This window comes from Pinus tabuliformis, chromosome 4_2, assembly GCF_031772625.1.
Source record: "Pinus tabuliformis cultivar Carrire ecotype Pingquan chromosome 4_2, CPIR1, whole genome shotgun sequence".
In the NCBI taxonomy this organism is placed as follows: Eukaryota; Viridiplantae; Streptophyta; class Pinopsida; order Pinales; family Pinaceae; genus Pinus; species Pinus tabuliformis.
Genome location: NC_142304.1, coordinates 1,028,507,712 through 1,028,523,156, shown reverse-complemented (window position 1 = coordinate 1,028,523,156; position 15,445 = coordinate 1,028,507,712). Strand labels below are relative to the sequence as shown.

The window sequence follows — 15,445 nt, the reverse complement described above, 5'->3', positions numbered from 1 at the left end:
ATAAGAAGGAAAGATTCTGGAATCACCAAAAGTGGATGAAGAGAACGAGGCAGTTCATGAAGTGGAAGGATCCTCTACAACCCTGAGTCCCAAGGTTGTGTGCCGGATTTTTCTGATGGACTCCTCTCAAAGAGACTCGATTAAGCCACTTGGCAGTCCTAGGAAGATATTCACCAAAAACATGTCTCAATTCCCCGATGGGCAAGATGAGGGAAGTAGCCATTTGATTGAAAGCACCGCCATGAAAAGGGGTTGAAAATCCTAGAAGGAGATTAGAGAAAACGAAGAATGGTTGAATAGAAAATTGGGTTGGGACCCCAAATTTCAGATATATTAAAAGCCTAGGGGAACAAAGGGTCAGCAGGACAAGTGGAAGGAGGTCATAAATTCCAATCTCCTCAGAAGAAATGATGAAGTTATTATCCTAGAATATAATGGGTATGGGTGGCTTGAAAAAAGCCCTTTCTGTCAAAGATTTGGTAAAAGAAGAAAAGCCTTCAATCTTGTGTCTACAAGAAACAAAAGTAGAGGACAACGAGCTCATAAATGCAACCAAGGTATTTTGGAAAGATGGCAACAACATAGCTCAAAGTTCCGGGGGAAACTCTAAAGGACTCTGCATTTTTTGGGATAATTTAGCATTTTCAATTGTCAATTTTAAAAATTCCTCACATTGGATTGTAATTTCTTTAGAGAAAAATGACACAAAGGAGAGGTTCAAGGTTTTGAGGGTCTACACTCCTGTGACATACAAAGAAAAGTCAGAATTTTGGGACAATATGACTTTGCTTAAAGAAGATCATTGGAACCAAGGTTCTATTGTAGGAGGCGATTAATACAACTCTTTTGCAAGCGAGAAAAGAGGAGGAACTCTAGTTAGATACCCTTTTAAAGAAAAAATGGAATACTTAATTGCAGATTGGGATATGCTAGACATTAAACCCTCTAGAGGCAAGTTCACTTGTTCAAATAGGAGTGGTGCTACTCATACTGTAGCTCGACTCAATGGTTTTCTCATCCATTGTTCTTGGCTCCTCAAAGGGATGGGCTTGTCCTCCTCTATTTTGGGGCTAGGTGAGTCCAATCATTGTCCCATTCTGTTAGATCTCAAAGAAAAAAAGGATTTGGGTCCAATCACTTTCAGATTTAACCCATGATGGTTAAAAGAAAAAGGGGCAACAGATATTATAAATCAGGCTTGACACACTCAGATCCTAGGCTCCCTAGCCTTTGTGTGGGAATCGAAATTGAAAGTTGTTAGACAAGCTCTTCGCTCACGAGCAAAGGAATCCTATGTCTCTCCTAGAAAAAGGAAAGCGGACATAGCCAAAGAACTGGAGCAACATATGGAAATTATGGAGGATAGTGAAATAGAGGATTAGCATGTGAATAAAGAAAAGGAATTAAGCTCTCATCTTTCTTCGGAAAGCATAAAGGAGGAGGAATTTTGGAGACTCAAATCTAGGAGAATTTGGCTAAGAGAAGGAGACAAGAATACTACCTTCTTCCATAAGCAATCAGAGGCTAGGAAGCTAAGGAATAGAGTAAGAGAAATCACCCCCGAAGGTAAAGATAAAATCACCTCATTTTCAGCGATTAAATGTGAAGCCTTTTCTCATTTTTAATCTCTATATGCTTCATCAAGTGACCTAGATTATTCTAAGGATGAAGAGTTCTTGTCTCCCTTTCTCCTTGAGATCTTAGAGCTAGAAAATCAACAGCTAGCAAGGGAAATTGAGGAAAAAGAGGTGGTGGAGGCAATATGGTCAATGAACCCTGACAAGGCACTCACTCAATGGATTTCCAATTAGCTTTTATAGAGCTTTTTGGCTTGAGATTAAAAAGGATTTAATCAAAATGTTAAATTGGTATAAAAGCAAATATAAGGTTGAGGGGAGCACAAACTCCTCCTTTCTTGCTCTTATTCCAAAATATTCCAATCCGGTGAATTTTTCCCGTTTTCGGCCCATATCATTATGCATTGCTTCATACAAAGTTTTACCCAAAATCATTGCAAGCATCTTAAAGGAAGTCTTGTTGAGGCTAATCTCTGAAAACCAAGGAGGATTTCTTTAGCAAAGGTATATATTAGATAATATCATTCTCTTTTTATAGATGAGGAATGACCTATTATAGAGTTTTGTGAACCCAACGTTTTAGACTACCAAGTGAGTCCATCATCAGGGGATGCGTCAATAGATATTCTCCTGATTTTAATGAGAGGGGCGAACCTAGTTTTGCCATTAAACTGGATAGGAAATGCCTTTGACCGGGTGTGCCACTCCTTTCTCTTCGTTATTCTTGAAAAGCTTGGATCAAAGCTTTTATTGGGTCCCCTTCAATTGCCCTTGAATCAATGGCATGCCTACTCCTTTCTTTAAAACTTCCAGAGGACTTTGTCAAGGTTGTCCTCTCTCTCCTTTACTATACATTATAGTTGTTGGAAGTTGGAAAAGGTGGAGAATGGTTCAGGGATTAGTATTTCCAGAAATGAACACAATTCTCCTTGGAGGGGCTTCTAAGATTATTGCTAATAGATTCAAAGCAATCTTAGATTTTTACGTCAATATTTATGAGGTCTAGTGAACAAAAGAAAAAGTCAGCTCTACTGATGGAATTGTCCAAATTCAACTCTACAGGAGATAGCTTCTGCCCTAGACTTCTCGGTTCAAATAGATTGGAAGTTTTCCAAATACCCAGGAATCCCAATTTCTCTCCGGACATCCTTCAGGGAGGATTGGGAGGATCATTCGGAAATTTAAAAATAAGATTCAAAGTTGGGGAGCAATATGGTTAAATCTAGCTGGAAAAACCATTCTAATTAAATCTGTATTAACTGCCCTCCCAATTTATCTTTGTTCAGGTCTTCTCTCTCCAAAAAGTATTCTCTCCCAAATTAGAGCAATGCTAAGGAATTTTCTATGGCAGGGATAAAAGTAATGATAGGAAGTTTCATTTGTTAAACTGGAATATTGTCCTTCCAAAATAGTATGGAGGTCTGGATATAGAATACCCAATGTATATGAACCTAGCCTTGGGCGTGAAAATTATTTCGAAGTTGACATCATACTCCAAAGAGTGGTGAAACGTAGCCTTTTTAAAGAAATATTTCCACAAATCTAGATTGCTCAGAGCTGAAAATGTTCAGAGGACTGGAAGGGGATCCAAAATATGGAATTTGTGCAGGGCTACAACTCCTATTATAATAGGAAATCTGGGATGGCACGCAAGAAGTGGGGCAAGAATAAATCTTTGGAAGGATAATATCCCTTTGGATGTTTTAAGCTCGAATCATAATGGATTTGGCAACTTAGTGGAATAGATGGGAAGCGAAGGTTTTTAAACACTGAAAGACATCTCGTCATGGGATGATTCAGGCCCATGGATTAGATGGGTTTTCCCAGACCTCTCAGCCCATCCAAGCTCTCAATGGGTTTCTTTGCTCTCATCCTTAAAAGGGACTCGCTCCAATAGTCCGGGAGTCCATGGATTCACATTTGTGGCACCCAAGCAAGTCTCTTCATTACTTTGTCAAAGAAGGTTATAAATTGTTGTGGAGGAAGCTTCCACACCCAACCCCAATGAAAATCTGAAAAAAGATTTAGCATGCAGACGCTCCTCCTAAGGTCAACTCTTTCTGCTAGATGTTGATCCACATGAAGATGTTAACTGCTGAAAATCTTAGACGTAGGAATGTGCATGGCTCTTCTCACTGCGTTCTATGCAAATCGAAAGAAGAATTGATTCCACATTTATTTCCATCATGTTCATTTTCTCTTTATGTCTCGAAAGTAGCTTTCGAGAAATTTTATACTGTTAATTCTAACCATTGTAGTTGGTCAGAAATGTTTGACGCATGGAAGAGTAATATACCAGTTCCTCCTTTATGAAAGTATTTCAGCCGAGGGTATTAATGCAGCAGATCGAGAAGAATTATCTGCATATGAGAAGAATTGGATCAAAGTTTATGTCCTTCTAAATCATGTTGTAAGCTTCTTCACTTGTCCTAGAGTGCACTCCTCCTCTCATCTTAGATTGGGGGCTGAGGACTTCCAAGTTTTGGAAAAACAGTCCATCTTTAGCTCTCGTGTTTTGATGGTGCTGGAGCGGGAGGGGTAAATATAGCCTTAAAGAACACATGGTTTATAACTTCACATAGGACATGGGAATAGCAACAAACAATCATACTGGATATCGCCATAATTCTATGGACGTCATCAGACAGATAACCAATGCAACATCAAGTAGCAATTCTAGTTTGTCTTCAATTGCCATAGGATACCATTGCAATGCAAAAAAAATGAAGAAATCTCCTTCCAGCACATTCTTAGATTTTTAAACGATGAGGCGGACAAGCTTGCTAATCTAGGTTTTGAGCTTGAGCGAGGAATTATGGAATCTCACGATGGAGGAAAGAATCTAGCTCCAATCCTGTGAAATTTTAATGGAGTTAATGCAAAAGGCTTGGTCGTCACGTCGAAAGAAGCTCGTGGCATTAGGAGTAATGGAATTAAAAGAAATTTGCTAGGTGGAGCTCCACTCCCTTGGCCTTGTCACCTTGAAAGACTTTTAGCGTGGACGGGTGAGATCACCATGCATCATTCCTTGTCCAGAAGTGATTACAGTTAGTACAAATGGATAGTAGGGAGGATCTATTATAATGAGAGACGGTCCTTTTGCCTTTATGCCAAGGATTCGGTTGATTTCCTTTGAATCCTTGACCATTAATGCTCTGGAGCATCCCCTCTGCTCAAAGTTTTTCAGTATGGCAATGGAGGTCAATTTGAGATCTCATATGATGTTAGAATTAATGGCTTTTCTCGGGGACTGTTATCAATGGAGAGCAAAAGCAACGTTAAATTGGCAGGAATCCTAGGCATTTTCAGTCTCTTTTCACCCTTGCGCTCAAATTAGTGTCACTGTAATTGGTATCTTCTTGTTACGGCTACCTTGGAGAGCCAGGTTTCAGAAGGGGTCTCGGATTGTTGGAAGAAATTAGTGGAGAGGTTGTTCAAGGTATTGATGGGAATGTCTAAATTCATTGATAGAAGATTGCAGCTCTTGGAGCTGAGAGAGAGGACAGGTTCAAGTTCGAATGGTTGTAGGCTCGAATGGAAAGAAAATCCGTAGGCCTGGAGATGAAGCTATTGTTGTTGAAGGCACAATAAAGCAAAGTCGCTAGGTCCGAAAAGACTGATGACACGCATGGTTTCTTCGATTCGGCAAAGCAAAGTCGCTAGGTCTGCAAAGACTGATGACACGCATGGTTTCTTCGATTCGGCACCCAACTCGCAGAAGGTTGGCGTGGAAGAACAATTTTGTGGCAAAGATGTAGCAACGGGAAACAAGCTTTGAAGTTGGTCCTTCGAGGGCACATGTTATATGTATTGCAAGTTTGAATTTTTTGGGTCAATTTTGTAAAATTTATTGGAAGTTTCAATGCAAAACTGTAGAGGCAAGAAAATTTTGTTGTGGTTGTACTAGAACATTGAAATAACATAAATAATCCAACTTTGAAACAACATAAATAATGGAAATTTATAAATAGTTTTTTTCAAATGGGGGGCTAGTTCCCAGAAGAAGCATTATGGGCCCTCTTTTTTGTACATATACGTGTCAGACAAAGCTGACAACTGTCACATCATGTTTTTACATTCACATTACAAACTACATAGAAGCATATATATGCTGCTGCGCAGGGTACAAATGGGGATCGAACTCTGGTGGGGAGCGAGGCAGCCGACTGCCCCAACCTTCAATTTTACTTAAACTACCTTAACAATATTTATAAACCGTTTGTCATAATTTTTTATTTTAAATAATTTAACTTCTCCAATTTTATTTTTCAATTTTAATTATCAAATAGAGATTAATAATTGTTAATTTAATTTTTGCAATTTTAAATTTTGAGCCAACAATAAATTACATTATATAATATAATGTTACAAAATCAATGTCAAAAAAACACTCTTAATACCTTGAAAAAAAATATCAATTACCCTCCCGTGACGATATCATGTGATACAATCTAATTTAAGAATATAAATGTAAGATGCACCTATATAGATCACACAGTAAACTCAATTACAAATCTAAATGTAATCTAAATGTAAGATGCACCCATAACATAAAAATCTGAATATATGATTCACCCATAACATAAAAATCTGAATATATGATGCACCTATATATGTGACACAGGAAACTCGATCACAAAATGCTCCACATGAGAACCACATCAAGCAGCATTAAAATGAAGCTCAAAACATGCCAGACATGCAAAAAGAATTTTCTGGAACTACCAAATGGCCCGGCAATCCTAATTGAGATTACGAGGCACTGAAGATAATATACATGACAAGTCACAACGCTAGTCCTTAAATTTAGTGCTCTAAGATAACCAACTACACAAATAACACTAACACTGCTTTCCTTCTTGTGAAATTGGGGGCATCATGCTTCTTGCATTCAGACCAGTAAACATCTTTAGGAAGCCCGCTGAGTAGGGAACTATGCAGAGCACCTAAATCTAAACTGGTTAAAACATTTATATGTCAATTCTGATGTCCCATAAATATAATTCTGTTTCTGGCACTTTCAATGTGAAAGTGGTCAGACCACATTCTTCTTCATAGCTGAAACCTATCTGGGTAGAATCCACGTACACGGCTTGTGGCCTCACAGAACAATATGCTCCGAAATCCCCGCAACCTCGAACCTTCAAAAACACTGTTGAGGTGTTTGGATCGAACTCATATGCACTAATAGCTCCTCCGGAGTTGAACATTTTGATCAGTCCAATGGGAGCAAAAGAGATGCCGTTGGCTAACCCCTGCATCAGATGAAACAATTTAGCGACTCTAGAATAAGAGGTTCAAGATTCAATCCATGCTGATATGAATAAGTCCATTTGAATGGAAGCAAAAATCTGGAAGGCAACATTAACAGAACAACCATACTTGGATGCGAATATAACCCTGATTACAATTACAAAAAATAATATATATAATAAACATGATATTTATGTAATAAACATAGGATTCAACGCTTCATTTCCACAATGCAGTGTGCACTGAAAAGAAAACAATATAAAAATTGACCAATGACAACTTAAAAAGCTCAATAGTCTCAGAGTTGAGAGTTGAGAGACAGAGGAGATCATATATTTTGAGACCTAATTAAAAAAAATTAGAGAAACGGGAAGAAAATTCAACTAATTATCTTTTAAGCCCTTATCAAGGAAGAAGGTATAGTTACAAGTATACTGTTCAACAGCTTGAACTATACATACCTTCAGAGGAACAACTGTGAAAACTTCATACTCCCGTGCTTTGAGAGTAATCGGTAAAGCTGCACCTTTAGGAAGACAGACAAGCTCTCCTGCAATATGCCAACAAAAAATCAAAGATTGAACTGGACATGACACCCAGGAAAACTCCACAATTTAATTTCATGAAAAAGGATAAAAGTAGCAACTTTCATAAACTGATATCTTACCCCCTCTGTGAGAGTATACAACGGAATCACCGTCCCAATTTTCATCTGCAATCTTTGGTAAATAATCTACATCCATTGAGCGAATGGCACCAGTAATAGCTTTGGGTTGGGAATCGTGAACCAGATTCTTTTTGTCAACCCTGCACCACCCGGCACCTTGACAATTGAAGACACCGATAACTCCAGTATGCTTGTTCAAGTTCCAAAGTTTTAGGAGGCTACAGAGAGACAAGACAACACACAATAAATCTTGCATGTCTTACATTAAAGTTGTTTTTAAAGGTCATTTGAAGGTAAATAAGTTCACCATAACTAATAATGAATTTCCAGGATCAGTAAAAACTCTTACTTTGTCCCATCACGAGCTGGATCAGTAAACAAGCAATCTTTTGTAGGCCTTCCTGGAAGCTGTGCTCGTAATAAGGATCCATCTGGAAGAACGATCTTCTTCAACAAGTCAAAATCATGTTCACCAGGTTTGTCGCTGCCATTATCAATCCAAAAAAAACACAGATTGTCATTGATTTTATATGGCAAAACTACAATATATTAAGCAAGAAACTTAACTTCCCCACATAACCGGATTGGTTAAGAACAACATGCTCCAAAATGAAAACAGAGGTCAAATGTGCAAAGCAGAAACAACTTAATCTCTCTATCTATTTGGTTGCAGTAGTTCCTCAAAGCCAAAGTGCAAACCACAATGTAATTATACAGCCTTTGAATGTGCAAACAAATTGGTTTGTGCCTCAACTTTTCTGCTTCCTCTTAGACACGGGCATTCTTCACATCATCGACCTCCAACCCTGGAGGTATTCACTTACTCTTCTACATCACCGGGGGACTTTGATCCGGTTATATACATGGACTTATTCACTTAATCTTCTTCATCACCAGGGGGCTTTGTTCCAGTTATATACATGTTTATGAGGCTGTCCAGTTGTTGCATCCTTGTTTACTTTATTTTATCCTAGATTTAGCTTTGGCATTTTCTAGGAGTTGCGTTTTTACTCCCACATTGTACTCGTACTGGATGTATCCTTTAGTCCCATTGACCTACTTTGGTGGTAATTCACTGGACATTAATAAAATTATCTTATCTTATCAGCGCTAAATAGATTCAGAGCTTAGAGAATTTTCACATTTTGTCTCTTAAACCATTATGCATGCACAGATGTATGGACACACAATGTACTGGACATCTCCCTCAATCCAGGCTGTAGAATGTACCTCTTGGCACAATTAGGACTAAAACCAATCAAAGTATTTACCTGACATAAATTGAGCACCCCCCAACAGCTCGAGCAGCGGCATGGTATTCACCCATTGGATGAAGACTCTGTTACAATTAAATAATAATCAGCTACTGTTCGTAGACTTGAACCACAGAAAATAAACTTGGAAGTAATAACAGTAGATATTATCAGGGGCATTACATGGAACATATCCCAATCAGGCTGCATAAACTCTCCCAAGAAAACGCTGTTGTAGGCTACAGAAGCAATATGAATGGTGTGTGATGCAGGATCCCTTGGCCAGAAATCATCGGAGGCTCTTATAACGGCAGTCTGTTTCGAACTATATAAACAATATAGACAATTCAATACAAATTTGTTACTGTTATGGTCAAGGGAGGGAAAAGAAGTATCCTGATTCCTACTAACTAAAACAACTCCAAGATCAACAGAAGGTCAGTCGGATTGTTTGTTTAGTACAAGAAAACATAAACAATTCTATAACACTAACCTGTAAAGACCATCAGTGTTATGACTCATACAAGCAATTATCCCATTATCAGGGAAATTTCGAGCAATAGAAGCCTCCATTGCTTGATGATACTGGCTGGCCAATTTAACACGACCACCATGACCTGCACCTAATGTCTCAATAATATTCTGGACGTCCACTTTGACACCATTAATGCCAGCACTTGCTAGATACGAGTGGAGATCGTCATAAAATTGAAACACATTTTTGGGATGGACTAAGCCCAATCCATTTAATTTTATGCATTCTAATGCCTCGTCTGGTTGGTGATGAAGAATCCCATGAGGTTCAACAGGGAACGACAATTTTGAATTATAATGCTCCATTCCAGAAACATCAGGCTTCACTCCTCCCCAGTAACCAGTGATAGCATGCCAAACATAAATGTACCTGGAATCATACAAATTTAATATAAATTCAGAACAAAGTAGCATGCCAAATCAACTATGGAGGTAAGTAGTCTGCATATACAAATGATAGTTTGAATATATCGACTAGTCACTAAACAAAGAAGGTAACTTATGAATTCATGAGGCAAGTGCTCGAATGCAGGGTTTGGAGCATACAGATAAGTAAAGAGTATAATTGAGTAATTCCTAATGAACAGCTAAAGTAGCTTACTTTAAATTGTGGGTCTTCTTTGCTTCTGAAACAATGTGTCTGAGGCCCAAAGCAGGATCCTCTTGTCTCTGACCAGTCTTTCCATCTTTTTGAAACTTATAATTCTCTTTTATATGTGTCAGCCGATTTGCAAAACTGAATTATGAGCCCATAGAATGGTTAGAGTTCCACTAGAAAATTGAGAATCAAAATGAAATTATCTTTCAGATTATAAGAACTTTGAGAATCAAAATGAAATTAACTTCATATTATAAGAAGATTGAGAATCAAAAGGAAATTATCTTCAGATTTCAAAGAGAGCAAGAATTATTGAATTCAAATGTCATATTTGTAGAAAAAAGGTGGTCAAACCTACTTTGCTGTATTGCCAACTGGAGAAGGCTTTGCATTAGGGTCCATTTCAACAGATTGCCAGCCATCATCAAGAATCAGAAACTTTGGAGGGGTGCCCCCTTTCTCTAGACTGTTAAAGAAATACAAAAAAATCATAATTATTTGGAACTGGACCCTTAGGATAAGGTCACCGTGTAGAACTACATCTCGACAAGAGTTAATATATGATTATAGAACATAAAAGGGGGGCCACAAAATAATATACCTTTCTAAACCTTGTTTTACACCCTCGGCTGAGACATCTGTGTAAAATGCGTCCCATGTACACCACCCAAACCAATTGAGTATATCAGGTAACTGCAAGAGAAATATCCAAATCATAAGACTACAGAGAACCAGTGAGAACTTATAATGACTTAGTAAAACAATACATGAATGTGTCATTCTCAATTCAAATTCAAGGCGAGCTAAACTTTTTAGCACACAGAACATATTCAAACACCAATGGAAGAACCAAGCTTCAATTCCATGAGAAATTACCGTCTTTCTTTCACGATGGGCAAAGGTTTTAGAATGCCTCTCAACAGCCCTGCATTATCAATAATTGATTCTAATCATATAACATTGATACTGAAATCTGAGAATTTCCAAAAGAGAGGAAATTAGATACGAAAGTTGAAACATGGAAAGGGTTCTCACTTTACTGCACTAGTAATCACTTCATATGGATCCGTTCCAGCACCAACAAAAACTGAATAAACTCCTTGAGATGTCTCAACAGCAGGATCTCCTGGAATGCCAAATACGAAGTAAATTCAAGAGAAAATCAAAATGCCTATTTTACTCCTGGGAATTGACAAATTGAGTCATATTAAGAATTTTATACCATTCATAATCTCTACAATTCTTACCGCTTTCCAGACAGATTTCAAGCTCATTGTTTTCATTTCCTTGCAAAACTGCTCTGAAAGATCCTTCCAACAGTGGCAAGAAAACAATATAGATTGTTGGCTCTCCAATGCCATCGCCCACACCAGTGCTCAGAGGTGAACCTTCACTACCCTCAACTAGCAAAAATTGAGTCTCAAATGGGACATCTCTACCATATGAGCCCATCCTCTGTGTCATCCACCAGAGCTTGAAGCGGAACAAAGACATAAAACGAAGGCCTCTGCAAAAATACATATAAAACCATCCATCATAACCCATAGAAAAGAATTGTGATCAGAATAACCAAAAAATCCCCAAAAAGTGCACTTCTTGCAGCTGTCAGAATGCATTGTAAACGCCCTGCACATTGAAGTAGACATTTTCTGAATACAAGACGCTGGTAATAATGATTTCATACACTTAGGCATGCACTTTCTATAAATTAATGAAACCCAGTCTTGACAATAAAGCAAACATCCAAATTGAAGACAAAAAAATATCCTAACACAGTAGTCTCCTACATGAGATTTTATTACATTATTATTAACCGTGTAATCTTCAGTATGTCCTTCAAAATTCTCACAAATTATTAAAACTGAGTCCTCATCAAAACATATCAAAAGAATAAAACCAAAAAACAAGAGGTCCAAATATCATTCTGGTGATTATTATCATACATACTTGAACATGAAGTTTCTTCAGAAATTAATGAAACTCATTCTTTACCAAATCATGTTGAAACTAAAAAACATAAAACGATAGATTCCAATACCCAGTATTCTACTACTTAGTTTTACATAAGCAGAGCATGTAAACTATCAGACTACTGAAAAAAACAATAATAGTCAAAACGACCTTCAAATTAGGCTGATGAATACAAGATCAATTTCCCCAAAAAAGTGTAAAACACAAAAGCAAATGCAGCTAGGCTTCTGAACACAAAATCAAATTCTTCCAAAACAAAGGTGTAAAACACAAAAGCAAATGCAGCTATGCTTCTGAATGCAAGATCATGTTTCCCAAAAAAAAGTGGGAAACACAAAAGCAAATGCAGCATTCTGTGCTTAAGATCGTACAGAACCTAACTATATTTTGTTGTAAGAGAAACAACTAGTAAAATGAATCAGACTGTTACCCCAGAGAGAGCCACAACAAAAAAGTTAACAGCACAAACAGCCTTCAAATTAAGCTTGATTTCCAACCCCTAATCTTCAGAAACAACAATTTTCCATGAAATTTTCGTTGCACGGAATATCCGTTCTACGAATTGAAGAATCTTGAATTTTCCATGAAATTTTCGTTGCACGGAATATCCGTTCTACAAATTGAAGAATCTTGAATTTGCTAGTACCAATAAAACACCAAATATAGCATACAAAACTGCAAATTACACTGCTGAAAAGAAACAAAAAAACTCCAAGCCTCCCCCACCCCCACCAAAAAAAACCATAAAAACTGCAAAACAATATATTTCATTAGCCTCAACGGGAAAAAGGCATAAGAAAAGAAGATCAAGCTTCCTTGAAAACCAAATGAAAAGTGGCCTGAATCACTAAGACATTTATGGGCACAAACAACCAAAGACTTCTAATAACAATTATAAAAAATTGTAAGAGAGAAACTCAATCAAAATCAGTATCCTTGATAAAATCAATAAACAGAAAACCTCAAACCAAAAATTAAAACAACTCGATGACTATCTCACTCAACAGATAATCAAACATTCACACATTTATGGAAACAAACAACCCATCAAAAACTTGTAATAACAATTATAAAAAGATTGCGAGGAGAATACTCCATCAAAATCAGTAACCCTGATAAAATCAATAAAGAGAAAACCTCAAACTAAAAAGTAAAACCACTTGATGACTATCCCATTCAACAGATAATCAAACCTTCACCCATCTCCCGCAAGAAAAACAAAGCGAAAAAAAAAATGGAACAAGAAAATAGAACCAAGAAAAGCATTAGAATGGAGATCAGATAGACAATAAATGTTTTACTGCTGAGGATTTCCCATTCTCATTAGTCGCAACAAAAACTTGTTGCATGCAGAGGGAAACTTTACCAGCGATGTTGGATCATTATAGGTTCCTTATGAGGAGGTCAGAGCAAACCAAGCAAACGAACCAACACAGAGTGAAAATATGAGTGCTCAGTTCACATATGCCTGTTAGAATTTCAATTTTCGCCTACCCAATTGTCACAACGGCCAGGAATTACCAATACCCAAGTTTCTAAAAGTTATAAAGAATAATAAACCACAAGAATGACAATAAAAACAGGCACAAATTATATTGAAACCCTTGCGAATTAGGTAGTATCAAACTGAAAACTCAAAAACTAAAACGAACCAGATAAAAGACACAAAAACTTCCTGAAAAACTTACTGAATCCTTTTGATCAAGAAGATTCAAAGAGTGCCTCACCTCCATCATTCAGGCTATAATCATCGAAAATTCATAAGTGATCAGTATGAACCGTTTGCCAGGGTGATAATGTGGATCCTAATAAACATTGGATAGGATTTGAACCATGATCTGTCTGCCTACTCGAAATCTAAAACCAGTTCACAACACCTCAACCGCTCCTCCCAATATTACCCTCCCAAATCACAAAAGACAAAGAAAGCCACCATTATGCTCACTGGCATTGAAAACAAACCCAACTTCAAAAGGTTGACCACCCCACAAGCCCGATCAGAAACACAGACAAAACATACAGTATCGAATTCACAAAAACAGAAGGAATCCCAACTCAAAATAAAATAAAAATATCATACCATTGCTGAGAAATGTATATCAACCCCCAAAAAAAATGCAGATAGATATTAAAATAAACAAAATGCCAAATCCTGAAGGCAAGATTTTCAGAACTCACTCGAGCTGCCCAATAGGAAAAATATGATGACTCTTGCTCTGGTCCGACGTGGCTCCCAAAAACGCACCGTTAACCATTCCCACCCCTGAAGCAGGGGTCAAGGTTATATTCCCGTGAACGTTGGACAAAACACATTGGCCCAAGACCATCAACTGCCCGTCCACGATAGAAATACCAGGAGTCACAGTCATTTTCACAATTCTCAGAGTTCTCCCTGAGGGTAAATTTATATATTTCTGTGAGATGTAAAAATGAAATTCTCATGCAATTACAGGCACCCCTTCAACGAAGTATTGGGTATGAATCGCAGAGAAAATACACCCTCTTCCTATTGAAGGAATTTATTGCTCAAGAGGACCTGCAGAGCATAACACAGCAATGCAGATGAATTTGATTGAATATAGGGGTGAGGTTTATATAGCTTCAACGGCATTGGGTGCAGTCCCAAGGGAACAAGGCACTGAATCTTTCACGGCTCAGGGGTGACGTGTACTCGTCAGAGAACAAGCACTAAATTATAGGCGTACTCTAAACCGGCGACGTTTTTGCTTAAACAACAACAGTTAATTTGGCGGAAATTTTGGCAGAATTGTTATTGATGGTACTAAATCCATTTCTGTGAAATAAAAATATATATATACACACACCCATACTGGGATTTCTCTGTAAATTTTGTTCCAGGATTCTAAACCAGAAATTCACCTTTTGGGCGAAATTGTGGGTTAGTTAAAGAACGACATAATAGTTACCACAGGCCATTTGTTAACCATAGTTAGTAGGTGAATGTATAGATTTGAAAGTGGAGTAGTCGAAAACGATATTTACGTTTTTATATCAATTACGGAAGTTGGCTATATAATTTTTTATTATTGCGAATATCTAGTGAATGTATTTTTCCGAAAACACTAATATATACATTATGTAATTTTAAATATATATATATATTCACAATTTTAATATATATATATATTTGTAATGAATTTTAAAAATTAACATCTATTTCTACGGTAATCATTATAACTTTTAATTTTGAGAATCACATGACCTTAAATAACATACACTTGTAAAATGAGTTATTTTAAAGAATTTTTTTTTATAAGTACCTCAAATCTTAAAAATTAACTATTTAAATAAAGTTATAATTTATAATTAATTATAATATTATTAAAGAATATTTAAATTAAAGTATTAAAATTTATAATTAATTGATGATGATGATGGTGGTGGTGGTTAACGTCCACTGACATTGAGACCAACTATTGTTCTATCGGACCTAAAGAAACAAATTATTTATTTTGATTTAAGATTTTATTCCTATTCTCAAAAAGGTTGGAGAGAAGCCTCCCGAGCTCACTATAATTTTGACATTGTAAAAGGCTAGAAAGGTCAGTATTGTAACAAAGATTGTGAAACT

The 15,445-nt window shown here is 37.0% G+C and overlaps 1 protein-coding gene across 1 annotated transcript; it reads right to left on the bottom strand.

Moving 5' to 3' along the window:
• Window positions 1–6,277: 6,277 nt before the first annotated feature.
• LOC149173131 (putative galactinol--sucrose galactosyltransferase 1) lies at window positions 6,278–14,686 on the bottom strand. The gene is made up of 14 exons (XM_089424500.1): window positions 14,032–14,686; window positions 11,130–11,389; window positions 10,918–11,008; window positions 10,759–10,807; window positions 10,484–10,575; window positions 10,241–10,348; window positions 9,886–10,020; window positions 9,244–9,654; window positions 8,934–9,075; window positions 8,769–8,836; window positions 7,847–7,981; window positions 7,498–7,715; window positions 7,292–7,380; window positions 6,278–6,832 (listed from the first exon to the last, which is right to left on the bottom strand). The coding sequence occupies exons 1-14, from the start codon at window positions 14,220–14,222 to the stop codon at window positions 6,548–6,550; spliced, it is 2,274 nt and encodes a 757-aa protein (XP_089280626.1). The 5' UTR covers window positions 14,223–14,686; the 3' UTR covers window positions 6,278–6,547.
• Window positions 14,687–15,445: the final 759 nt, after the last annotated feature.

Coding starts and splice junctions, on each gene's coding strand:
- LOC149173131 (XM_089424500.1), bottom strand. CDS start 14,222: ATGACTGTGACTCCTGGTATTTCTATCGTGGACGGGCAGTTGATGGTC. Junction 11,009..11,129: donor TGAAATCTGTCTGGAAAGCG/GTAAGAATTGTA, acceptor TTGGCATTCCAG/GAGATCCTGCTGTTGAGACA. Junction 9,076..9,243: donor AACACTGATGGTCTTTACAG/GTTAGTGTTATA, acceptor TTGTTTATATAG/TTCGAAACAGACTGCCGTTA.